At 52.2% G+C, this 25,380-nt stretch overlaps 1 protein-coding gene across 11 annotated transcripts in view; it reads left to right on the top strand.

Annotated features, from left to right (window-relative positions):
* Positions 1-25,380, top strand: part of DOCK1 (dedicator of cytokinesis 1) — a gene marked incomplete at both ends in the record, with an annotated part of 334,004 nt that overhangs the window by 101,038 nt on the left and 207,586 nt on the right. For all 11 annotated transcript variants that reach the window (XM_084245683.1, XM_084245678.1, XM_084245686.1 and 8 more), the window contains 4 exons: positions 8,896-8,966; positions 11,751-11,857; positions 22,207-22,334; positions 23,979-24,074. In XM_084245683.1, coding sequence (XP_084101809.1) covers positions 8,896-8,966; positions 11,751-11,857; positions 22,207-22,334; positions 23,979-24,074 — 402 coding nt within the window. The remainder of the gene's footprint in view (positions 1-8,895; positions 8,967-11,750; positions 11,858-22,206; positions 22,335-23,978; positions 24,075-25,380) is intronic.

Genomic DNA, 25,380 nt, shown 5'->3' with positions numbered 1-25,380 from the left:
TGCACAGGTGTGCATTTCTGCCCAACACGTGCTGTCCCCTGGATGCTTCTGCCTGGACACTGTCCCTGCAAAAACCTCCTTTTGGTGACTTTCTTCACCCAACATGAGCACCGTGTGATCATTCAGCAAGCCTTACCCATACAGACTAAAGACCAGGCGTGACGGGAGGCGCTGGGTGCAGAAGAGTGTAAAATCCCAGCTCCAGTGAGTGAGGGGACAGGGGACCCCGTGAGAAAGACCCAGGCCTCCCTCCCGGGGTGTCTGAGCGAATGGCTGTGCAGGATTCATGGACCAAATCTGGGGACGCCCCGTCAGGTGCCTCAGTTCTGTGCACGCCCCCAGGGCCTCCTCCCGCATGAAGCAGCCTTCCCTTTGGGCCCCTATGGCATCTCTCTCATTATTTTATTTTAAAAACACTAAAATACATTAGTCTGAAATCTCAGCGTGACTTGCCTTGGTTTTAGAAGTTACCTGGCAATGGACAGAAAGGGAGCAAAGAAATTGAACGTGCGCTCGGCAATTTCCTGCTGGCGTGAACACGGGTGTTGGCTCTCACTATAATAAACCTTTTAAAGGTCATTTAAAAAATAGAATAATTGCTTATACTGAAGAGATCATGAGCTTGTAGCTATGAGATCAGTTTTCAAAAGCCCTGCTGGTATTGTATAAATGAGACCCCTCGCCCTGTGTTGATCAGAACCCAGAGCTGTCTTGGGAGGGTTTAGATCATGTGGCTTGGTGGCCAGGAGATGGGCCAGGAGTAAGACCCCAATACCAGAGACATCGGCGAGCAGTTTAGGGAAGGCAGCTTCATGGCATGTGGAGGCCACAAGATGTGGCCGACTTCCTGCCCCTGCTCTGTGGCGTTCGCGGGGCCACACGGGGCACGCGTGGCGTGTTAGAAGGAGACCTGTGGCTTTGACCTCTACCCATAAAAGCAAATAAATCTGATGTGACAAAATTGTCAAATCTTCTCATCGGGAGACTGAGGGGCAGTGACTCACAGGGCCAAAGGGGACTCCACTCAGTGGGGTGCAGGGGTGGGTGTGAGTTCCGCCTTGCACTCTGGAAGGCTCCAGGGAGCCCTGGCATGTGGGGGAGTGTGGTCAGGTCTGGACGGCGGGGGCAGCCCTGGGCAGCAGCTCCCTTGAGCACTGTCCATGCAGGGACATTGTTCATGCCCGTGTATGCTCGAGGCACTCTGTTACAGAGCAGGGCCGGGGACACCCTGAACCCCCAAACCTGCCTGCTCTGAATGGGCTCTGCCATCTGCTGTAGAAAGGCAAACACTAGCACAAAAGACCTTCAACAGAAAATAACTTTACCACAGTTAGTGTGCACTAGAGAAGAAAACGTATATTGTTCAAATAGTTTCCAGTTACACACCCAAAGTTGCCCATCCCCACGTGGGTAATGCCAGGCCAAACAGGGTTGCGCAGAGCAGGGCCACTGAGGCCCAGCAGCCAGTCACAGGTTTCGGGCCCCTTCTGCTGGGGCCCCACAGGAGAGGGTTAGGGGCCGGGCAAGTCTGGAAGGAAAAGAGCGAAATCAAAACCCAAGTCAAGACGAAGGCCGCCGCCGTCAGCCTCCCCCGGGCGCTCACCCACGTCTCTGTCCTCGTCCCCGTCCGTGTCCCCCGGTCCCTGGTTCAAGTCCAGGCCGAGAAGCCAGTGCGGCTTCTTCCCACGTCTCTCCACGGGCCTCCCCCTGGTCTTCTTCTTGATCTCCTCCTTCTCCCTGTCTTCTTCCCTGCCCAGCTCCAGCCTCCCTGGGTGGGGCAGGGGACCGGACCCTCCTCTTTCTATGGACGACACGCCCTTATGGAGTAACACGCTTTTTGACGATGGACATGGTTTTCCCCCGCACAGGAGTCCACAGTGGGTGCTTGGAGGTTCTCTGGGGTTCAAGCATCAAATAAGGTGGCTCATTGCTTTGTGACAGGCCAGTGTTGACCAAGTCCCAGGGACATGCTGGCTCAGAGCAGGGTGCACAGAGGGTGGGGGAGGGAGCAGGGTGCTCTGTGGACCCACCTCGGGGAGAAGATTGAGTAGCAGGTAGTCCCTGGAGCTGTTAGGATGGGTTGATGTCCAGGGGTCCCCGAATTCCTGCCTTTTGCTAAGAGCTCAGTCAAGGCCTAATGGTGGAGTGGATGGGGTGGGGTTCTCGGGTATGAGGATATTCAAGGAAAATTGTTTCACAGTGTTTGGACCCAAGAAATGACACCTACCCCTGCCCTTCCTCAGTGCCACATGGGGTTTGGGATGCAGCCACGCCTGTGTGGGTCACTGGTGCACCCTAAGTGGCCCTGCAGAGCCCCGAATTTGCATCTTCCGGGACCCTCTATCTACAGTATCTAATTTTGCTCTTAATTGGTCATGAAAGCGATAAACCACTCTTTGGTACAAATACAAAACTCAAACAAAATGTGGGCCCTCCGCCTGGGTTTCTTTCCACGGCTTTCTTTTTATGTGTCGTTATGTTGGGTAAATTCTAGACCTTTCGAGATCCAGAGCTGAATTATTTAATTTTCTCTGCTGATCATGTCCTTTCATTTTCCAACAAATGTAATGATTTTCCTGTGGCTGCGTTCCTGTCGAATCTCCAAGTTTTCTCCAAGTCGCGCTAACTCATTCTTCCCAAATGCAAAGTGAAAGCAGGTTTTCATTCTGAGGCTGCCAAATATGAAGTGTCATTGTACAATTCATTTCAGATTTTATTGAACTTGATAGCCGATCGCTGCCACCCGGGCCCCGGACGCGTCTCGTCACGCGTTTCCGGACACGGAGACGCCGGCGCGTGGGGCCGCGGAGCTTGGAGGCTGGCGCGTCTGTCCTTTCCACGTCTCCTTGCACTGTTTGCTGTCGTTTTCTGCGACATTCTGGAAGTGGGCCTTGTCTCCTTCAGGACCCAAACACAGTTTTTCCCCAGATCGCAGACACGAATGTCGCTCCCCTGTCTGTTGTGGAAATACCAGCCAGAAATTATTCAGACCTGCTCACTTCACGGCCCGTGCAGCGTCGATACCGCCACACTTTATAAAAAAAAATCGCTGAGGTTTTATTTTATGTCTTTGTGTGAACTCTGGTTTCGTTCGAAATCATTCTTTTGCATCTGAACCGGGCGACGCTTCTCCTGCTTTCCAGATGACTCACGATGTATTTGAACTGTCTCCAGGAGACACAGGAGGGGAGTTTCTGGGCTCACTTGGGAAGATGCTTTTGAAGCTCTGGGAGTCAGTGGAGGGGTGTGGCCCTCTGCTTGGCGCTCCTGCTCAGTGCGCCGCTCAGGGCCTCAGGCTGTTCTCAGGGTCTGCTGGTCTTTGGCTGCAGCTCCAGGGGTGGTCAAAGCTGCTACCTAAAGGGAAAGCAACCTTCCTGACCCGGGAAGAGCCTTCCTGAAGGGCTCGGCAAGTTAGCAGGTCATTCGGTGGAAGATGGAGCTAGCGCGCCAGTGAGCACTGCGGGGCGGGACCTCTGCCTCTGTAACCTGCTATGGGTTGCGGGTTTTCCTCCTCCATGACCTGGGCAGGCGATGCCCTGGCACCGGGCCATGTGGCTGTGTGGTCCAAGGTTCTTGCCCGAGTGTCCCGCCAGGGGTGGGGCTGGGCTGGGCTGGGCTGGAGGGAGCCCGCAGAGCTAGGCGAGGCCCTGCCCTCCAAGTGTGTACTTCACCTTCCTCCCCACCCTGATTGGCATTCTGGGGGGGCCCTCTTGTCTGGACACTGGCGTTCTGGGGGGGTCCTTCTGCCTGGACACTGCCCTGCTGGGCTTTCCTTGATGCGCCTGGTCTGTTCAGTCCATCGTGGGCTCCCTCCATGCACCTGTTCCTTCTGGCTATCCGGGGCCCTTTCTGGGGTACCTCCCTTTTCAGTCCCCCTTCCTGGGGTCACCCCCTCCTGTACCCCGTTCCTTCTACCTGCCAATTTGGCTCCCGCAGTCTCCTCCACTGACTGGCTGGTCAGGCAGGCCCATTTCTTCTCTCACGCCCTGTGCCCTCCCTCAGTTTCCTCCCTCAAGCAGGTGCCCAGAGTCCAGGCATCAAGGGGCCAAGAAGGGTGGGTGGGGGGTGAAGGGCACCCCTGTGGCCTAGGGCTTCAACCTCTGGCCCCGAGGAGGCACGTTGCCTGGTCTCTTCTTTGGAAGAGGAGGAGGAGATGGACTTGGACTATTTTTACCTGCCCCAAAGCTTTACTTTGGCGACGTTTATGAGAACTCCCGTTCTCTAGCTCTGAGTGTATTTTGGATTTTAAATGTATTTTGAAAAGCTGTTCGTCTGGATGTTGATGTTTTAAATCCTTGCACCTATTTGGTAGCTGTCTGCTGAGGCCCCAAAACTGTACCGAGGGTGAAGGTGTGCCCGGGGTGGCGTAGGGACAAGCTGGTGTTGGGGACCCGGAGCCCCTCCTTTCTGTTTCCCCGCGGATTCTGCCCTACCAGGCTGGGGTGCATTCTGCTTAATGAAAGCCTTGGTGGCTCCAGCGAGATGTGGCCGTCCAGCGGGCCTGGCAGCGACCTGGGGCGCATCATTCCAGTGACTCATTTCACCTTGTTTTAGCCGAGCTGGAGCATGAGCTGTTTCCAAGGGGCTGGCTGTCCCTGCCGGGGCTTCGGGCGTCGGTCACCTGGGGTCCAGCTCTAGTGGCAGGCAGCGAGTCCACAGTGCAGAACAGTCCTGGGGCTGCTGCAATGAAATGGCATTTTATCGTCAGACAGATCTTTATTTTTTGTTGTCAAGTCTGCTAGCCCTAACCGACCGTTTCAAAGCAAATGCTGTAGAGTCACAGAATGGTGGGGCCGTCAGCACTGTCTACACCTCATCTTCATTTCCCCCTCATGAACCTGGCACCCCGACTCTCCGGTGCTCCCCTTCTGTGGTAGCAGGAGCCATCCAGGCCGCCCTCTGTTGTGGTTCATCCGTCCGTCCAACATGAAAGCACAGGCTGAGCCTCAGGCACCTGCGGCCTGGCTGGTGCTGCCCACATTCCTGTCGGAACTGCTTGGCTGGGCCCTAGGTCCCCAAAGATGGAACATCTAAGTCTGAAAAGAGAATTTGTGGACCATATATATTTTAGCTCAAATCCTGCAGAAGGAATCATTTTAATATGCGTTTTCTTGAGAAATATGTAAATTAATAATTGCTTCATACATTATTCAAGAAAAACTTATTTTGTATCACCGATAGCTCTTGTAATCTTATATAAAGATATGCTAATGGATTTAATTAAAATAATTATACTGAATAATGTAGCCTGAACTTTACCCTAAAATAGTGTCTATTAATCATCATCAGTAGTAATATTTTTAGCCAGCGCGACACGTACAACATTAAACCGATACTGGAGAGAAGGTGCATTTTTTGTTTTGTTTTACAGTTTGGATTAGGTTGGCATTCTCAGGAGATGCGTGACAATTAAGTGAGCTGAGGGAGAGTATAAAATTTATTGAATTTCTTTAACCTGAACTATTTCAGCAATTAGAAAACTCTTAGCATCTTTTTCCCTTTTCTGCTTCTGCTCGACTCCCTCTAAAGCTTGGGTGTCCGTGTGCTTCTGTCCATTCACATCGTGCTGCCCTCCCTTGCCCCCGGGAGCAGCGACGCCTGAGTGTCCCGAGCCGGCGGGGCCGGCATGAGGAGGGGCCAGCCGCGGCCATAGTCCTGGACGAGCCCCCTGGGGCCGAGGTTCCCTCTGCTTGCCCTGGGGCCTTTCTGGCCTCGGCAGGGCTGGTGGCAGGAGCCTGTGCCTCGTCAGATGCTGCATTTCTCCATGGCCTCTCCCTGCCCCAGGGCGGGACTGCTCAGGGCCTGGGCATGGAAGTGCCCACCACGATGCCCGCGAGCCCTCGCCGGCAGCAGGGCTGTTCATCCTCGGGTGGCAGATGGAGCTTCCCTGAGTTCAAAGCGAAACGCAAGCCGGGGCTTTGGCTGCCATTTTGTTAATCCAGCCAGGTTTCAAGTCAAATCTGAAATAACTTTCTTAAAAAGCAAACATGGCTTTGAGACATTTAATTATGACTTAAAAAGCAGAGAAGGAAGGAGCGCAGCTCAGTGCAGTGCATCCACCCAGCGTCCCGCGAGCTGCTCCTCTCTGTCCGGTGGGGCTCTGCCACGAGGCGGGTGCAGACGGGCTCCGTGGGCAGAGGTCCTGGCTCCAGGAGGACTGGAGGAAATGCCTCCCCCACTCCCAAAGCACAGCACTGTGTCCTGGCACATACCCCAGGCCTGCCCGTCCCCCTCCCCAAACCCGCAAATGAGGGGTCAGTTGCCATCCACTGTCTGCAGGGACCAGCCAGGGCCCAGGAGGCTCGTGGGCAGGGCTGCAGCGTGAGTGTCCCGGCCTCTCCTGCCCCTTTCCAAAGAGTCACACATATTCTGAGCGGGGTGCCGAGGTGGGAGGGCCGCCCCCTGTGGACGTTTGCGCGAGACGTGCCTGCTGGAAGTGCCACCCCAGGCTTCTGCAGTGGCCTTTGCGACCCGTGGGAGCTCGGCTGGGCCGGCCCTGACCACGTCGGCGGACTCCAGTGGGTGCCGCAGCCTAGCTGCCTTGCCTGCATTTGGGACTTGCATTTTGGGGGTGTCTTTGTCTGGAGAAGATTCCCTTGGAGCTTGACCCAAGGCGGGGTTCCCACCGTGTGGGGCCCCTGGAGCGGCAGCCCCTCCGGGAACAGGAGCCTCTGGGGCAAGGCTGTGCAGAGTCCACGACACCTGAGGCTCTCTGCAGATAGCCGGGGTTGGGGTCAACGCGGCCCTGTGCGGCAGGCTCTGGCGGGGGGGTGGGGGTTGCATAGGGGTGCTGGGCAGGGCAGCAGCTCCCAATCCCAGGCCAGCGCTGTGGACAAGGACGCTCGCTCCCTGGGCCCCGAGCAGGGGTGTGGTGCCTTGGAGAGCAACTGTTCTGCAGCTTCTCCTCGCCATGAGGGTCACGGAGGTCCTGCTGTGTGCAGAAGCCGGGCATCCGGGGTCTCGTCTGTGTGCTCTGCCCTCGCGGGTGGTGCTTGCGAGTGGCGGGAGGCAGGCAGTGCTCTGCTGGGCAGCAGAGAAAATGCACGAAGCCGATGGCTCCTTACCCGCCGGGATGGTCATGATGAAATGTACAATGTGGGGTCTGAGCAGCCGACCTGTGCAAATGCAGAGTTATCAAATGTCACCGCATGCATTTTTCAGTTTTCAAAGCAGCTCTGAGGAGCCGAAGCAGAACTTTGGAACCCAGAATGCAGCTGTTTCTGTCTAACGCTCTTTGCAAACGTTGTGTCTCCAAGCAGCAGCGCGGCCCGCCGGCCTGGGAGGGAAGGCGAGCTCCGCACTCCGCAGAGCTAGTCCGGGGGTGGCTCCGTCATGCAGATTCCGGTGACGTGGCTTCCCCGGCCCGTCTCCCTGAACCCGGGGTCCATCGAGTGTGGCGTCTTCACAGAGTCAGCTTTGGAGGTGGTGGGGCTGGGCAGGCGGCCCCCCGGCTCCGCCCCTGCTGCGTCACCGTGGAAGGGCCGTGGCCGAGCTGTCCCTGAGGCTGTGCTGAGGACTCGCTGCGTCCACAGCGCCCGGAACGGCGTCTGCCACGTGCGGAATGGCCTCGCCCTTCACATCAGGAAACCTGACCCCAGCGGGAGAGACCGGTCTCCCTGCCCGCCTGCCGCAGCCGAGGCTCAGACCATTCGGGGACTCCCCGTGCTCCGGCCAGCCTGTGCTTTCATTCATTGTTTAAAATTCAGGTTTGACGTGCATGCAGTGACGCCCGGGAGTTCCGTCCACCTGTCCGTCCCTCTGCCCCCCACCCCTTCTGCCCCCTGCAGCCACACTGTGTGTTCCATCCTTGTAGTTTTGCTTTTCCCAGAATGTTCTAAAACATAACCACACAGAATGGAGCTTTTGGAGCATTTTAGATTCCTCCAACCCCGTGGCCCTGGCTCCCCAGCCCCCCAAACTGGAGCCTCACTCAGTTCAGACCAGCTTGCCATGGCCTGGCATTGCTGCGCGTCGTATTGGTACTGCTGTCTGCGGTGGGCCTGGCGTCCTGTGGTGTGGACTCAATTTTGAGGGACTTTCGAGTTGTTTCTCCTTTTTGACAGTTAGAAGTAAAGCTGCTCTAAACACCCACACGGGGGTTCTCATTTCCCTTGGTACTGTTGGTGCCCACAGGGCAGCTTCCGGCCCTGCCAGGTGCGTGTTTCACCTGGCCTGCAGGTGCAGGTGCAGGTGCATGGAGGTGCGTGGCCCATGTGGGCTGCTGGGCCACAGTGCTCTCCCAGGTGGCTGCGTTGGGTTGCAACCAACCAGCTGGCTAAGCAGGTGGCACTTGGTGTTGTCAGGTCTGCTGTCCCTGAGTGTTTCCAGCGCGTGGTGCCCTCCTGTGCGGCCACTGGCCCTTCCCGGTCATGGTGCTGAGCTGCTTTTCAAGTGCTGTTGAGCCACCCCCTGCCGTCTTGGGCAAAGTGTCTGTTTAAATCTTTTTGGCTCATTTTTGGGGGTGGGGGTACATTCTTACTGAGTTTGGGAGTTCTTTGGCTGCTGGGTAAGATCTTGTTCACATGTGTGGCACCCCCCCCCCCCCCAGGGCTCCTCTTGTCCCCCCTTTCACAGGGCAGAAGTCCTTTGTGCAGGCGCAGTTTATCTGGGTTTCCTTTTTGGGTTATACCTTTGGTGTCGTGTCTAAGATATCATTGCTTGGCCCAAGTCATAAGTTTCTTCTAGATGTTTTATAGAGTTAAGCCTTACACTCCTGAGCTGTGGCCCAGCTGAAGTTAATTTTTGTGGCGGTGCCCTGGTTGGCGCGAGGGGCTGCGCCTTTGACCCCATATGCCCAGGGGTCACGGCAGTGGACCTGCCCGCGGCCCCCCGGCAGCTCTGCTCATCTTTGCCAAACCGGGTCAGCTCAACATGCTTCTTTGTTCTCCTTTGCAGGGGGCGGCGCTGAAATACCTGCCGACCATTGTCAATGACGTGAAATTGGTGTTCGATCCCAAAGAGCTCAGGTGAGGACGCCGCCGGGGAGGCTCCCACGCTGGCCTGGCCACCTCGTCAGAAGGGTGCGGGGGGCCACTCTGGGTCCAGGTCCAGGTCATTCTGGGACATGCGCTAGCAGTGGGGTCCACAGTGGAGACCAGCCTCGGGAGTGCCCGGGGAGGGGCCAGGCCTCATGTGTGCCGCCCCCATGCAGACCTCGATGTGCGTCCCCGGGCCTTGGGGACAGCAGCCTGCCCCTGGGGCACAGCAGCCTGGGCGCCCCCGCACCCCCTCCTGCCCCATGTCGGCTTCTCTCCCCTTTGGAGCTTCTCACCCAGGGGCTGTGGCCCAAGGGAGAAAACAGTGAGACGCCAGCCCAGCCTGCACCGCGCCTCCGCCTCCCTCGGGCCTGCGTGTGTGGACCTGCCCCCGCGTCCTGACGTGTGTCTCCAGCAGACGGGATGTGAGGCCCTTGACCCCGGCAGCTCCAGCACAGTCCACGTCTGCCTTTTGTTTTGGTTTTGATTTAACATTTGACACAAAAATAAACTACCTGGTTTTGATTTAACATTTGACAGAGCAGATAAACTACCTGCACCATCTCTACCAGCCAAAAACAAGGCCACTGAAATATTCGTGGAGGGCCGACTGAGCAGTGAACACCCCTGGGGGGCAGGGTGGGGGCCTCCTCCTCTCGTCACTGTGGGCTTGGGCGTTTACGGTCCTGCTCTGACGCTTTTATTTCTGCTCCCGGGGGAGCTGACGGCACAGGCTGTAGCTTGGCCTCCTCTGGGCCGCACGTCTGCTCTCCTGCGTCCCGGGCTCACCCTTCCGCCTCACAGCTGTCCCACAATCACACTGCTGCCCCCGGGCACGTGTCAGAGTCCTGCTGAATCTCAGGTTCCTTCCCAGACCTTCTGAATCAGAAATGGGGGGTGTGGGGCCAGCCTCTTGGCCTCACAAACCCTCAAGTGTGTCCAGGAAATTCCCACATCTGGGCAAGAGCTGAGGGTGCAGGCCGTGGGCTGTGTCCTGGCCTCCTGGGCCTGCCCTGGCCTGTGCCCCCCAGAGGGTGCAGCTGGTGCCCGAGAGCCAGGGGGGTCCTCCCGGGTGGAGCTGGTTCCCTGGGCATCTCCTGGAGCTCTCCTCTCCATGTGTTACTCCCGCTTCAAAACATGGGACTGGAAGTAAGGTTTGTACTTTCTCCTCTTTACAAAACTGAGTCTTGTTCGAGGAAACAGAAGACAGGAGTGTAACGGGAACTTAATTCCGTGTGTCCCACGTTACTTGTGGGTTTGCATGTCCTGCCACGTGCACTTTCAGGCCCCCTAACAAGGCCGAGACCTCCTTTCTTTAACGATGGCTCCTGCACAGGACATCCGTTTCCTGCCCCGGGATGTGATCGTCCACATCACGGTCTTGGATTTTCCAGCCACACAGGCTCACTGGTCATTGCAGCGCCGGTGGTGGGCCTGACTACATGTTTTTTCACCAATAGATGTACCCAAATAACTGGCCCGAATGGCTCCGTTCACCTGCCCGCGCCGGCCACAGGTGTTCGTATTGGCCGCGTTTCTGCTAAATGCCTTGGTCATGATTGTGCCACTGTGAGTGGCCCATCCTGGTTGCTTGGTTACGGAGGACAGGCCCCTCCGTGCTGCAGGCTCCAGGCTGTGCCCAGTTCTCTGTCACCACAGAACACGCAGGGGTGTCGGCCTCGTCGAGCGCTGCCGCCTTACGGCTCTAGGGTAAGCAGAGAAGGGAAATAGCTGAGGCTCGTGTTTTCTTAAAAGATCTTTAATAGATGTCATCCTTGTCCTGCAAAAGGGACCCTGACTTTTTGCCGCTCTGCGTTGGTGTCTGTCTCCCCAAACCTTGCCAGTTCCTGCAGCATCTTACAGAGCTGGCCGGCGTGCGTGGGTGAGGACGTGTCGCTACTTCAGCTGGCGTTTCCCGGTCCCCGAGTCAGATCTCTCTTTCCGCCGCGCCTATGTAGGCCTTCTGGCCGTTTGTCCTAAATCTAAGTTGTTAAAACAGCTCTACTGAGATAGAATTAACCTGGCAAAACGTTCGCCAGTTTGGAAGTTCTTTAATTGGTTTTCAGCAGCTTTGCCTTTCAGCGCTCCCCAATTTTAGAAGTTTCCTCCGAGTGAGGTCCCTGGGGTCACTCCCAGTCATTTCTCACCCCCTGGGCCCCAGGACCCCACCTGTTTGTGTCGCCGCGGCCGGGCCGTTCCTGGCCTTACAGGCTCGCTCTGCGGGCGGCTGTGATGGTCTCCGCTCCCTGGGCGTTGTGTTTTCAGGGGCCACCCTGTTTCAGCCGGTGGCAGCGTTTCCCTCTAACAGCTGAATTGAATGTGTGGACGCCTCGTCTGCCCAGCCACCCTGGGGGGCACGTCCCGATGTTTCCATGCTCTGAGTCTTGTGAGGATGGTGCCTGGCTCGCATGTGCGTGCAGACCTTCACTCTCTTGGTGCACCCCAAGAGTGGGGTGGTGTCTTGGGGTCATTGTGTCTTGCCACCCAGCTGCAGAGGGCAGTGCCGCCTCCCGCCCAGCCGGGCACGAGGTTCCACTTGCTACCTGTCTGAGCCCAGGTTCCTCACCTGTTGTTTGGATTATGACCACTTCGGTGGGTGCGAAGTGAAAAATGACACTGTCGAGCATCCTTTCTTCCAACATGACCGCCCCTGTCATGGCCGCCATCCAGTGTCTGGCGGCATGTGAGGGCTGCTCGGAGCGTCCATGCTGTCTGGTGAAACGGGACTGTGTTGCTGGACAGCCCTAAGATCTCTCCCTTGTGTTTTTCTCACAGTAAAATGTTTACTGATTTCATCCTCAATGTGCCCACGGGATTGCTGACCATCCAGAAGCTGTACTGCTTGATCGAGATCATTCACAGCGACCTCTTCACGCAGCACGGTGAGTGGGGCCGGCGGCCGCCGCTTTGTCCCTCGGTCATCGACTGCAGATTGTTCTCTTCTCCTTTCTGTCCTCTGTGCTGAAAGGTGTGGAGGTTGCAGCCAATTAAACTGGCTCCATTACAAGACAGGAAGATGTAGCCCTTACAAGAGGATGGTAATTGACATATAGTCTAGGTAATAGATCATTGAAAAATGAAGGCAAAGCCTCCTAGTTGGTAATTTAGGTGTGCACCGAGGCCGGGGATAATCAGCATACATTGTAGCCTTAAAATGTCTGATTGTCTCTCCTGGGGAGGCAATCACTTGCTTCCATTGAGATGATTGCAAAGAAAAATTTCAAGTTTTCTTTAAATTTAGAAGTAATAGTTCTGTCTGCTCCTGGACTTTGCATTCTTCGATGGGGTTTCTGCATTCCCTGCTCAAAAGTGCGAAGCGTTTTAATGCTTCCTCCACTCATTTATCCCCAGAAACACCTGATATTTCTCCACATTATCTCCCTACCTTTTTTATTAATCATACCCTTTCTGTTTGGACAGATTGAATTAGTGTTTTACATTTGTCAAGCAGTTTTATTGAAAGCTTAAAACCTTTGCATTTTTCCACAACCGTCCTCATTTTTTAAATGCAGATGTGAAGCTGTTGAGTGACATTCTGATTGAGAGGCACAGATTTATTCTATTCCATTTGCGTCCAGAAGTTGGGCTCTTCCATTCATTTTCTTTTGTTCTCTGTCCGGTGCTGTTTCAGGGAGGGAGCCACCTGGGCCTGGGCTGCCCCGAGAGTTCCTGGCTAGTCTGGGAGCTCGGTGTGTCTCACTTTGTCCTTTGTGCATTATTGGAGCCTGTGTTTATCTGCTGGTTGTAATCTTATTTCTTGGCTTGACTGTAAAATGCACTGGAGATTGTGCTGCGTGCTATGGCTGTGTTAAGTGGAAAAGTTACGGCTTCATTGCAGTGGGAGTCTTCTTCTGGAGGAGAACGATCCCATCAAGAAGTGGATGCTCTCTGCAGCCTCTCCATGCAGACCTCTCTCTGGGCTGGAAACTCATTTCCCATTTTCAAAAAGAAAGTCAACTCTGCAGCTATTGTTGCGGTCTGAAAGCACATGAATGGCCTCTGAGCCATTAATCCCACCTGTCTGTGTTTCTGCTTCTCACTGGAGGGCCGGCTCGCGGTGCCCACTCCCTGTGTCTGCAAGCCCAGACACGTAGGACTCAGGTAGAGCCTGATGATGGAGGTGAAGGATGTGACATTGCTTTGTTATTTCCTCCCAGATTGACTAAACTTTATGCGACAGCAAGTGAGATGCCCTGAAAGTGTTAGATGATTCAGGTCTTAGGTTAGATTATGATGTCCTGTTTCCTAACCCTCCGACTAATGACAGACATGCCATCGTCACTACCGCCATTGTCACTCCACCACCGTCTCCATTGTCACCCCACCGCCCACATTCAGTGAGCTGACAGTTGCCTGTAAACAGCTACTGGCAATGGATTGATTATGCTGGACTTTTATTGAGTGTTACAGGGAAGACAGTCTTGAAGACACACATAGATTTCAAAGTTTCTTTTGCATGTTATTTAACTCCTTAAGAATAAGAACTTAAGACATAAAAGATTCAATCAAAATATTTAATAGAAATTCCTTTAAAAATATATTTCAAGGAAACATTTTCTTTTAAAAATTTTTTTTAAGGATTTATTTATTCATATAGGAACTGGGCACAGGCCAGAGGTACAGGGCCGGTGAGAGGATTCACCAGAGACAGAGTGGGAGCAGAACAGGGAGATCTACTGAATTACACTGCTGAGGGGAGCGGCAGAGAAACTGGAGAGGTCTTCTGTGCCATGTGGGTCAGCTCCCTGGCTGGGCATCGAACTCAGGCCACAGTGGATGTGGATAGCTTCATAGCGCTGTGACTTAACCCCTTGCGCCACCAGGGAGGCCCCAGGAATTTGGTCTTAATAGCACGTTGAACCCAACAATAGTAAATGAGGTTGTGTGAAATACGTGAATCAAAATCTTGGTGGACTAAGTGAACCCATACTGGCCTGGAGCATCCTGTCTTACATGCAGCTCCAAATTATCCCAGATTGGCCCAGTCAGTAGCAGCCACACTGGCGGCCCGAGTGGGCTTCTGAGTGCTCCGCCTGGAGTGTGCTCTGTCTAGTGAGGGATTGGCCCCACTTACGTTCCTTTTGGGGAGAGGACAGCAAGGACTTTGATTCCTCTTATCTGCAAACTCCTGCTTCTTCAAGCCGCCACCAGCCATCTTAACTGCCTTGTCAGGAAAACTTATCAGAGAAAGGCTTTTCCTGGTCTGTTCTTACAAAGACGTCATTACTTTTGCAAAGCATTCTTGCCACATTTGGCATAAATATTTAAAGCCTAACCATTTCCTGATGAGATGTGATGGCCACGATTCTCTTGTCTCATTCCACTTCTTGTTCATTTGTAAAACAAGTAGTTGACAATGGCCTCTTTCCTGATAGAGCAAAGTGGGTCAAACGAACTCCCCACATGTCCAGAATTTTAGAACTTGATGGAACTAGATTCTGCTCTGCTTCCTGCTGAATGTGCCAAGGCTCAGCTGCCTTCTCCTGGGGATGGTGTCAGCACATGTGGTGGGGCTTTTCCGGGCTCCTATCTGGGATTTCCTGGGTATAGGGAGGTTCCCATGATTTTGCTTCCCATCATGTGTGTTGCATCACTCATGGCAGAGACGCCCTCGTTGCTTTGCTCTAAGGCAATGCTTGACATTTCCTCCTCCTCCCCTAACACCAAAGCCCTTCCATAGCTTGGGGAGACTCACTGTGGTAGGTGTGGCCAGCTGATCTGTCTGCAGGGGTGGTGGATTCGAAACTGGCTTCTTCCTCTGCAGAAAAGCCTTCCTTGCAGCTCTGAGTCCTGCTGGGCCTAGGCTCACATTGCCAGCCTGTTTTTCCTACCGCTTCTCTCTGTCCTCTTAAAAAACCTGGACACCAAGGAGGTAGTTGGCAGAATTTTGAGGCTCCTATAGGAGCTGCATTTCTGGGCCAGTGGGGTGCTTCTGTGGCCAGTGTGGCCTCTGTCCCTCTGCTTTTTTTGTGTCAGGACCTTGCAAATCCTTCTGCCTCTGCGGCCTCGGCTGGGGAAGGGCTAGCAGTGTCCTGGTCTGTCTTGTCATCTGTTCCCTCCCAGCTGGTTGTATTTGCAGATGCCACTGGGAGTCGCAGACTGAATGGCATTGCTTCAGAAAGCGATCAGGGTGGAGGGCTGTGCCCCACGCTGGTGTCTTGAATCCACCTTGGATGTTGGCGCTGACCCCGACTGAGGTGAAGGGCCTGCAGCTCGTTGACATGCTGTGCAGAGAGCCAACGAATGAGCCATAATGGCTTCCGAGCGTTGTGTCTCGATGTGACTGGACTACTTGAAAGCTGGTTAAATAGATTATGTGCTTCACAAGAAGATGACTCTTGCATCTAATCTGTGCTGTGGAGTGAGCAGATTTTCAAGGCAAGACACAGAGATGGAAGGTCGCAGCTTTGTGGTTTGTACGTTGGTGGCTTGTTCCTGCGTCATCGTATCCCTGCCCGTGGATCTAGCAAGAGCTGTGGACATCAAAGCCTCAGTCACGTTACAGAAATGAGAAGTTGTAATTGAATTAAAATAAATACTAGGACACAGAGGTTGAGGATTTAGGCCCATGAAAATGTTTTACATTAATGTTACAGGAATTGAATAAATTAATGTTACGGAAACTGGAATAAAAGGGATCAACTTGAAGTAGCATTAACTTTTATATTAGTCAAGAGCATCGGCTGAACTTGCAAGAAGCCCTTGAGTAAAATCACAGCCTTCTTGCTGTGGTTCTGAACCAGAGGATCGAACTCGTGCCTCAGTGGCTGCCGATAGCTTCATAGCGCTGCATCTCAAGCCCTTGCACCACCAGGGAGGCTCCTCAAACAGGCTCCTTTTAGATGGCAGCCTCATAAAACTTCATTTGTGTTCCATTTTTAACAGTACTGAGCTTCTTAAAACTGAAGGCCTGGAGAGCGTAAGTTATTTCCTTCATTTTTATTTTCAAGGTGAATGATTCTTTCAGTGATCAAGCAGAATAAATCTCTCCTTTTTAATGGTGGAAACATTAGTTACAGCAGCCCTTTGAAATCTGAGGGCAAAGGTCCAGATACCTATTGAGACTAGCTATTAGGAAATATCGAAGTTGGTTTTCTAGGCTATTTTCATGGTGATTAGATCCAAGATACAAATTTTATACCTCTCAAAATTACCCAATTAAACATTTTTTGGTGGTTCAAATCATAGGAAGAAAATCTATGTGTTTAATACAGGCCTGTAATAAAATATAACTTCTTAGTACTTTGTTCCATAAACAAATCAAAATAAAATCTCTTGGTGGAATATGGAGAGATACTTCTCCTATGGAAAGGGGTCTTCACCCTAGAGCTATTCTGTGGTAGTTTTGTTAACTTGATGGATGTTCTACAGAAAGAAGAATCGGGTTGGGCCATCTTATGCCACGCTCACTTAATGTACTCCTCATGTGGCATTCTGGAATACTTTAATTAGACTGTGGTGCTGACGACGTCTAATGAACGCTGCCAGCTGTGAACCCCAAAGACTGATTCTTTAAATGATGGTGGGATCTGAACATCGTTTTCGCCTGTCTTACTTTTTTTATGCCTTGAGAAAAATTTAATCTTTTTCGGTAAAGTACTGCCCCTTTTACAACCCTCATCCGCTATCTATCACTCCCTATCTTTCATTATAGGTATTTTTGAAAAGACAATGTGTTAAGACAGTGCCGCTCCTCAGAAATGACAAACTGAGTTGAGGAAGGTGAACTCAATTTCAGTTCCTTAATTATATCCATTTCAATCCCATTATAATTTGTTGAGCACCTACCATGTACTCAGGCTGTTGGTTAGCAAGTTTGATTCCTCTGAGAGGCTTCAGGGACAACTTGAAAATGTATAATTGGAAAAAGTAATTCTCTTAATTTACAGATAAGGACATGGAGTTAAGTACCAAGCCCTTGTCTGCAAGCAAAAGCCATGCAGGGAGCTGCCCTCCCCCATGGTGCTGATTAAGGAGTGGGCCTCTTAGACATTCATCACCTGCTCTTTTCTTAAACTGTTTGAGTCCCGGAATATGAGTGGTGCATTCTGAAAACTGAGTTCACATATAGAGCAAGATGAAATAGAAACATATGAATAAATAAGCATTCACGTCATTATGATTAAACCCTGTCGCGGAGTTTTCATAGCTTTTCTCTGTGTGGAGATCTTTATCTGTGATCAAATCGGCAGTGCTGCTTTTTCCCCAGATGGAGTTGGTCTAACCTTTATCACAGCTTGCTGAACCTGTTCTGCACCCACCTCTGGGTCTGCTCCTGTGCCTGCTCCGGGTCGGCGGGAATGGTGAGAACCTGAGGAGAGGCTGCCTTGACTGTCCCATTTGTAGTCGAGCTCACGCCAGCCATGAGGGCAGCAGGTCTCTGAGTCTCCAGAGTCCATCCAGGTCCTGTAAGCTCAATTTGCCGACAGTAACTTGCCTGGGGTCGTTGGTGGAGCCCCAGATCACCCCATAATCTCCCAGGTACTCCTTTAAGACCCCATTTTTATTCTGTTGCGTCACGCCTTCCCTCCTTGAGCGTATAAAGCATCCCTTAAAATGCAGTGGGCCAATCGATGTATTTTCTTCTTTGTTTTTAAGGTATACCTTTCATTGTCAGGGGAATTTGTGTGTGTGCGTGTGTGTGTGTGTGTGTGTGTGTTTTCGCACACACCAGGGCACACTCACCAAGATGTATGTTCTTGGCTTCATCCTCTTTGTTAGAGGAATACCACCTCTCCACATCCCCCTCTGCGGCAGCATCAGCAGCCCAGTATTCTGTCTTTATTTTCTCATCCACCACGTGGTCAGATTCTGACCAAGGACAGGCAGACCTGCAGGTTCCTTCTGAGCTTGCTGAGCTTCCTCTTTGATGCACGTCCATCCCTCTTGAGAACAGGTTCAGGGCCAGACCAGACGCCCACAGAAGTTCCTCAGTCTTTGACTTGACATTTTTTAATATTTTCATCTACTTAGAAATGAGACTCTTTTGCAGTTTTTTCCCCTTGTTGGTTCTTTCATGTGTTTCCTAACCAGTCATTTATCACGGCGCTACCCCTAACCTAACCCCGCTTATTTATTCTTCTTCAAACTAAAGGATAGAAAATACCTGCTGCTCTGCTCCCTTCTTCCCAAAGTGACACACTTCTCACCCGGGTCAGTGGCTTTATCCACAGATTTCTGTGACCCACTTCTTCCCCCGTTGTTTTGCAATCTGCGTCTTGCCATATTCTTCGTACTTTCCAGGATCCTTTTAATTCCTCTGTTACCCTTTCGTTGCAAGTCCTGTAACATGAGGCATCTCGAAGCTGAATGTAATGCCCTTATCTCTGCTCATGTCAGCACTCACGAGCTGAGATGAGCATCTTCCCCCCAGAACACTTAGAAAGGTGCTCCCTGTCTAGAGGGATAGAAATCATGCCGGGTGGCTGTATTTACTTCATTTTACAGACAAAATATTAAAGCTGGAAAGGAAAAATTGCATGCCTACAATTACTCGGCTTGACCTTTTTCTCCTGGTACCGCTAGTCATGAGGACTTGTTCCATTATGATGATTCTTAAAAAAAAAAAAATCTGTATTTGGCTAATACAGATACCTGAATCATGCATGTACACACATGCACACACGCATGATAATTTGCCCTAAGGCCCTCTGTGTTTAGGATCAGGCATCTCATTCTGGCTTAGCTGCTGCTTAGAGGTACAGTCCCCATATGTCTCTTCTCTGGCTTCTGGCCCCCACATCTGTAAAATATGGAGATAAACAAATGCCTTCTATGATCGCTTCCATTCCTGGCAGTATCTTCGGCATTTGTTTTGCTTGAAATCTTGTATGAAGGAAGAAGAATCGTTTAAACAAATTGAATCATGTGGGTATAGAGTTCTTAGATGGTTGAAAAATAAAGATCTTTGTCTATAAAAGATGAATAACAAGCGTCCCACTTATATGGCTCTTACTGTTTAATTCTCATTAAAAGTGTTAATCTGGAACTCAGTTCTGTGTAACAGGCTCAAGGTTATTAAATGCACTTTATGGATCATTTGTTTAATGTGACCAAACTAAAAATTAAGAAGCACATTACTCAGTGTTCATAAAATGAATGTTTTAAATGGACAAATTCATTCTTGTATTTGCATCTTGCTTTAATGTAGAGCCGTAACGGGGTGAGAGACGGATGTTCTGCTTGGACATCCATAAGCTGATGATGCCTGTTGAATACCTTTTATAAAGATTAATATTTTTTACTCTGTGCCCATTTCCAGGGTATTAATCATCATGACTTCAGCCTGCAGAGCTGAGCGTGAACAGATGTTGAATCACTGCTTACTGTCATCATAGTGGGTCACACTGGAACGGGAGGCATGGGGGTGACTGTGGCCAGCCGGGCTCTCACCCCCACAGCTGATTTGCATGGAGTCTGGGCCCACGGGCCTCGCCGCCCCTTTGACTGCCTGGGCTGGGCTGGCCCCTTCCTCTGGCCGGCAGGGAGAGTCGGGAAAGCTTGATCGTGTCTGTCCCACAGTCACCCCCGTGCCAGGGAGAGCTGTGCAGGGAGCTGCGGCCTCCACTCTGCTCCCAGCCAGAGCAGCAGTTCATTAACATGAGAAATCTTTAGCATCTGCTTCCGAGCTTCCTCGCAGGCTGTTCTGTGCAACGGAAAGAAAGAGGGAGCGACTTCTACAATTTAGAATTTTCTGGAGTCCCCAGAAAAAAAAAGAAGCACAATGAGATCCGTGAAATTAATCTTAACAACAGATTTTATCTGCAATATCATCTCAATATGACTTAAATGGAAATACTTCACATTCTTTTCCCTGCACTCAGTCTCTGAGGTCCAGTGTTTGTTTCACGGTGACAGCACATCTCAGCTTCGGGGCTGAGTTTCCACCGAACATGCTTGACCTGTGTGATTAACATGGTCAAACTAACCATTGAACTCTAGGGTCACACGCCCAAGTTCTTCAAGGCCGTTGTTCCAACAGTGATTTCCAATATCTGGATTGATTATCATTTTTTCCATTGAAGTTTAAATGACTTAAACTCAAGTAACATTAAAAGTACCATTTCTCGGGGCCACTAACTGTATTTTGAGGCCGGTGTGTTTGGTAGTGCGGCTTGAAGACGGGAATGTTACTTGTCTTTGTGTGGCTTTCGCTGAAAGGGCTGACTTGTATAATAAGATCGTTTCTGTGACTGTGACTGTCAGCCGCCAACGAGCGAGCGCTCACCCCTTGCCAAGCAGACACGTTGCCTCACCTAATTCTTACAATGACCCCGAGATGTAAACAGCACCCCTTTTTGTCAAGGACCTTTACGAAGGTCCTTGCCTTTGCCCCAGGCCCAAATGAAGAGGGAAGGGGCAATGTTACTGTTTTCTTGTGTGTCTGGAGGCGGAGCTGAGCCTGGGTGAGATCAAAGCTTTGCCAAAATCCCACAGAATGAACCAGGTTTCTAGACTGCGGGCCTCGTGTTCATTGCAGCCATTTTCCCAATGGTTATCATGGGCTGTGGGTAGTTTGTTTTAAATGTGTTTTCCTTTTAAAACAGTGTATTTTGTTTTTTTATTGTCAGCTTTCCAGGCCATCTGTTGTGATCCTGGGGGTCTGTCACACGAATCCTCACGAACACGATGTGTCCATGGGCACCAGGTCAGAATGCCGAGTGGGGAATGCAGACTCCACACAGGCGTCCTCTTCCCTGACTGCCAGATCAGAGTCTGATGCTTGAAAATAGTTCATCACAGGCCTGAATGTGCATTATGTGTGGTGTGTACATGAGTGTGTGTGGTGTGTGAATGTGTGGTTTGTAGGGATGTGTGTGGGTGTGTGTGTGTGCATGAACGTGTGTGACTGTATGCATATGCTTTGTGCCTTGCTCTGTGTTCTTTTTATTTTAAGATTTATTTATTTATACACAAGAGCTGGGGTATAGGCCAGAGGTGCGGCAGGTATACCTGTGGCGTGTGTGTGTGTGTTTGTGTGTGAAAGAGAGAGAGAGAGAGAAATAGAGGATTCCCCAGAGACAAAGTGGGGAGCAGAACAGGCAGACTGACTGAAATACACTGTTGAGGGGAGCAGCGGGGAGACAGGAGAGGTCTGCTGCGTCAGCTCCCTGGCCGGGGATCGAACTTGTGCTGCAGTGGCTGTGCATAGCTACATAGTGCTGAAACTTCACCCATTGCCCCACCAGGGAGACCCTGTGTTCTTGGTTTTTGATCTTGACTTAGGGGAAAATTTGGTGTTATTTAAAATGCGTGCCCGCTACTTCTTGAAAACAATGAGATGGACTGACAGGCAGGTGGACTAAAATGCATTTTAAAAAATGAAAGTCTGAGAAAAGTGCGTTAGTTTCCTTGGGGGGCAGCTGCATCGCTGGGCAGCCTGGGAGGCCGACTAGGGCTTCTTTCTGCCAGACTCTGAGCCTTCTTTCTGATTGTGCTGCTTTTATTTAGGGAACAGTGGTTTACAACATTGTACATAATTTGGGGATACAGGGTCATACCTCTTCAGATGTGTGCCGCCGTTCCACGCCCCCCAAAGGCCCCTGCATCCTCCACCACCGTTGATTGAGCCCCATCCTCCCGCTCTGGAACCTTCAGTTCTGCGATCAGATTTCTGGGATTGTTTTAGTTTCGTCTTCCTGTTCCTTTGTTTTATTTCTATAGATTCCACATTTGAGTGAAATCCTATTTGTCTTTCTCCTTGTGGCTGATCTCACTTAGCATAATCCCCTCCAGTTCCATCCGTGTTGTGGAAATGGCAACAGTTCATCTTTTTAAAAAGCTGAGTAGTATTCCAGTGTGTTTGTGTCACAGCTTCCTGCTCCACTAATGTGTGTGCATTTGTACACTCATTCCTGCACACTCACATACAGCAGCCGTGTGCAGCCATGGGCCTGCACATAACTGTCCAGGCCAATTGCACACTGGCTGGTGAAGCTGGGCTCCCAGAAAGGTGGGAGAGACCTACTCTCCTGCTGGTGTCCCTCCGACATCTAGCATGGGACAGATGGGGCTGGAGAGATGGCAGGTCCCGCCTCACTGGCTCAGAGGTGGTGTGCTGTGACCCCCCAGTGAAAATGACTGACCGAGGAAATATGCTGCTCCTGGCGTCGTCACGGAGGCACAGGTTGTGCAGAGATGCCCAAATGCTGCCTCCTTCTGCAGAGGCCAGGCTCTTGTGAATTGCCTCTTGTGGGTCCCCTGTTCACTTGTCACCCCCTGTCCCCCGCAGATTGCAGAGAGGTCCTGCTTCCCATGATGACCGACCAGCTCAAGTACCACCTGGAGAGGCAGGAGGACCTGGAAGCCTGCTGCCAGCTGCTCAGCAACATCCTGGAGGTGCTGTACAGGAAGGACGTGGTGAGTAGTGGCCTCATCGGCGGCCTGTGCTTCCAGCAGGAGGTGGGGCCGGGCTGCCCCACTTGATCCACTTGATCCACTGCAAATGGAGTGACCTTACTTCTTAGGTTAGCCTTTCTCTCTCTCTCTCTCTCTCTCTCTCTCTCTCTCTCTCTCTCTCTCTCTCTCTCTCTCTCCCCCTCTCTCCATAGAGCTATGCTTGGAAATTATTTTATGTGTGAAGTATATTAATTAAATTGCCATGATTATGCTTCTGCAGTAAAGAGAATGTTCTTAAACTTCCTTCCTGTGACTCCTCAGTGCCTCCCAAGTCTTAGATTTTTGATCATCGGGTCAACTGGAGGCTTTGATATAATATTGGCAGTCAACCCACGGAGGCGAGTGGCCTGCATTGTTTCCTCAAGTCTTAGTTGCACTGAAGTGAGGGACGCCCTCGCCGGCTCCTCCAGGCCCTTCTCCCCAGAGGCCGCTTCCTGTCATGTGTCCTTAGCTAGTTGCTGTTTTCCTTTGTTTTTTTAATATATTTCCTTTTGCCTTTTTAAATGGTCTGCTCGTCCATTGATCTTCTCCTCTTAACTAAACCTGGTGCAGATGTATGGAAAGTCTGACCCCAGTAGACCCGCCATGTACATGTGCACACACCTGTGTGCTCAGTGACTCTCCAGGTGAGCCTGGGCAGGTGACATGGCTTCATCTGTCTCTGCCATGAGCAGCGGGAAGACGGCCCGAGGGTCCCAAGGCCGCAGGCCTTGTGTGTAGGGCTTGTGCACACGCCGATACCCTGCTGCAGTCTGTGTGCACACACACTGATACTCACACGCACATGCACACTGTCCTGTGTGCACATGCAGGCACACACAGGCGCTGCCCTCTGTATTTCAGCACGGACTTGCTCTCCCGGAGCCGCCCGGTGCCCTGGGAGGCAGGGCGGGTTACAGTAGCTCCCCGTGTGGCGCCAGCGGTCAGCGCTTCCGGGGAAATTGCCTTAAGTTTTTTGAGACCTGAACCCAAAGCCACCCTCCGGGGTCCCATTCCAGGGCCCTCCTTGATCTTAGGAAACTGTGGGAACTAGGGCTGGATGGCCAAGCCTCGCAGGGGCCTGGGAACATTCTGTCACTCCCGACCAGCTCCCGAGGGGGAACCTGCAGTCCCGCGGCTCACAACGTACAAGCACTTTTGACCCATGGAAGGTTCTCTGGACTGAATTTCCGCCAGCTGCTGAGGTGATACTTGGACGTTCTCGTCCACGGGCCTGTTTGTTCCTCGGCGCTGCCGTGTGAGCAAGACCCCCTACCCCGGCCGCCCGGCTGCCTCCCCTTCAGAGACAGCCAGTGTCTCAGAGAACTAATTGGCGGGCGCATTGGGGATCATAAACATTATATTGTTTAAACAGATTTGCTTTTATTTTAAGGTTTGCTTAAATCAAATTACTATGATTACATAACAAATTATCATTCATGGGTGATAATTAATGAAATGCCTTGTGTTTTCTTTGTGAAGGCTTTTGCCTTTGACAAGAACCATTTTTCATCTTGTTAAGGGTTATAATTGATTTACTCTTCGCAGGGTAAATGGCTTCACTGGCAGGTGCCGAGGCTGGCATGTTAATGATGTCTTAGGTCTCACTGCTGTGTCCTCCTGCAGGGCCCGACGCAGCGGCACGTGCAGATCATCATGGAGAAGCTTCTCCGCACGGTGAACCGGACGGTCATTTCCATGGGGCGGGACTCCGAGCTCATCGTAAGTGTCCGGCGCCACGCGACTCTGTGCTGGCCCCGAGCCTCCTCCCGGACTGTCTCTGGCTCTCAAGTCCACCTACTCCTTTTCCAACCGCCTTTGGTGAAACTGAGCTTGTTTCATGACAGTCTGCGTTTGTGTCCTGTCTGGTGTGCAAAATGCACTCATTTGCCACGATCTGGAGCAAGTGTCAAGGTTGGACAGGCAGCCCCGCGGCGTTTGGAGACGGGAGCGTTGGCTCCTGCTCTTTTCGTGACTGAGCTCTTGCGAAGGTTGTGCGTCTTCTGCGTTCTCACTTGCTCTCTGCTCCTTCTGCGTTTTTATATGAAAAGCGCGCTGGGTAGACTTCTACGACTGACGTCCTTAAAAAGCCGTGGAGGGGCCCAGCTCGGCTGTGGCGCCGTCCGGGCTCTGCGAGGTGGTGCAGAGGCCTGGGGCGTGGGAGGCTCTGTCCTCTCCCCGAGGAAGGGCTGGCGGTGACAGAGATGTAAGGGTCCGCCTGCCGGCCTCTCAGCTTGACCGCCGTCCTCCCTGTTACTCGGGTTTGGTTTCTGAGGCTCGAGGGCCCATGTATGTCCCTTTCGATGTGTTTCTTTTCCAGAACCGGTTACCACTTACCTGAGTTTAGTTGATGGCACTTGGAAAGGGCAACAGTCCTGGTCACAGACCAGAAAAGCCTCCGCAGGTCTCCTGCCCCCGGACAGGTGCGCTGGGCTCCTTCTTTCTGCGCATCCTGCGGTGGCAGGAGCAAGGTCCTCCGGCGGCCGGAATCAGCGCTGGGCTGTGCTTCCTTCCGTGCCTGGTGGGCGGTGGGGGTGGCCCGGGTGGCCGGGGCCCAGACGCAGCTGTGGCCACCTCGATGGCGCCCCATCCCGTACGGTGGCCTGGCACGTCTCGGGTTTCAGCTGTCACGTCCAGATTCTCATGTGTAACGTGTAGCTCCCTGGGCCTGGGCTGTGCGTGACGGTGTGTGTGTACATTAGGAAATAAAATGTTTCCCGTGGATTGGCTTTATTTGCAGTGGACTTCTCCATTCTGTAAAAACGTCTGCCTTTCCGTGTTCTCTGTCATAACCGTTCTTTTCTGTAATCTGGAAACAGCTTTGTGCAGGTGGTAAAGACGGGACCCCTTGGGGAAGTGGCTCGAGGACTGGTGCTCCTGTCTTCCTGGGGGTGGCACGGACCCTGGAGCTGGCACGCTGTGGAGCTGCCTGCTTGAAGTAGGGCGGGTGATACGTGACATGACGGTGAATGGAGCTCTGTGACCCTCTGCTGAGGCCTCTGTTGGAAGGGGCCGACTCTGGGCATCT

Source organism: Talpa europaea (genome assembly GCF_964194135.1).
Source record: "Talpa europaea genome assembly, chromosome: 10".
NCBI classification, from domain to species: domain Eukaryota; kingdom Metazoa; phylum Chordata; class Mammalia; order Eulipotyphla; family Talpidae; genus Talpa; species Talpa europaea.
This window is presented reverse-complemented; position numbering and strand designations above follow the sequence as displayed.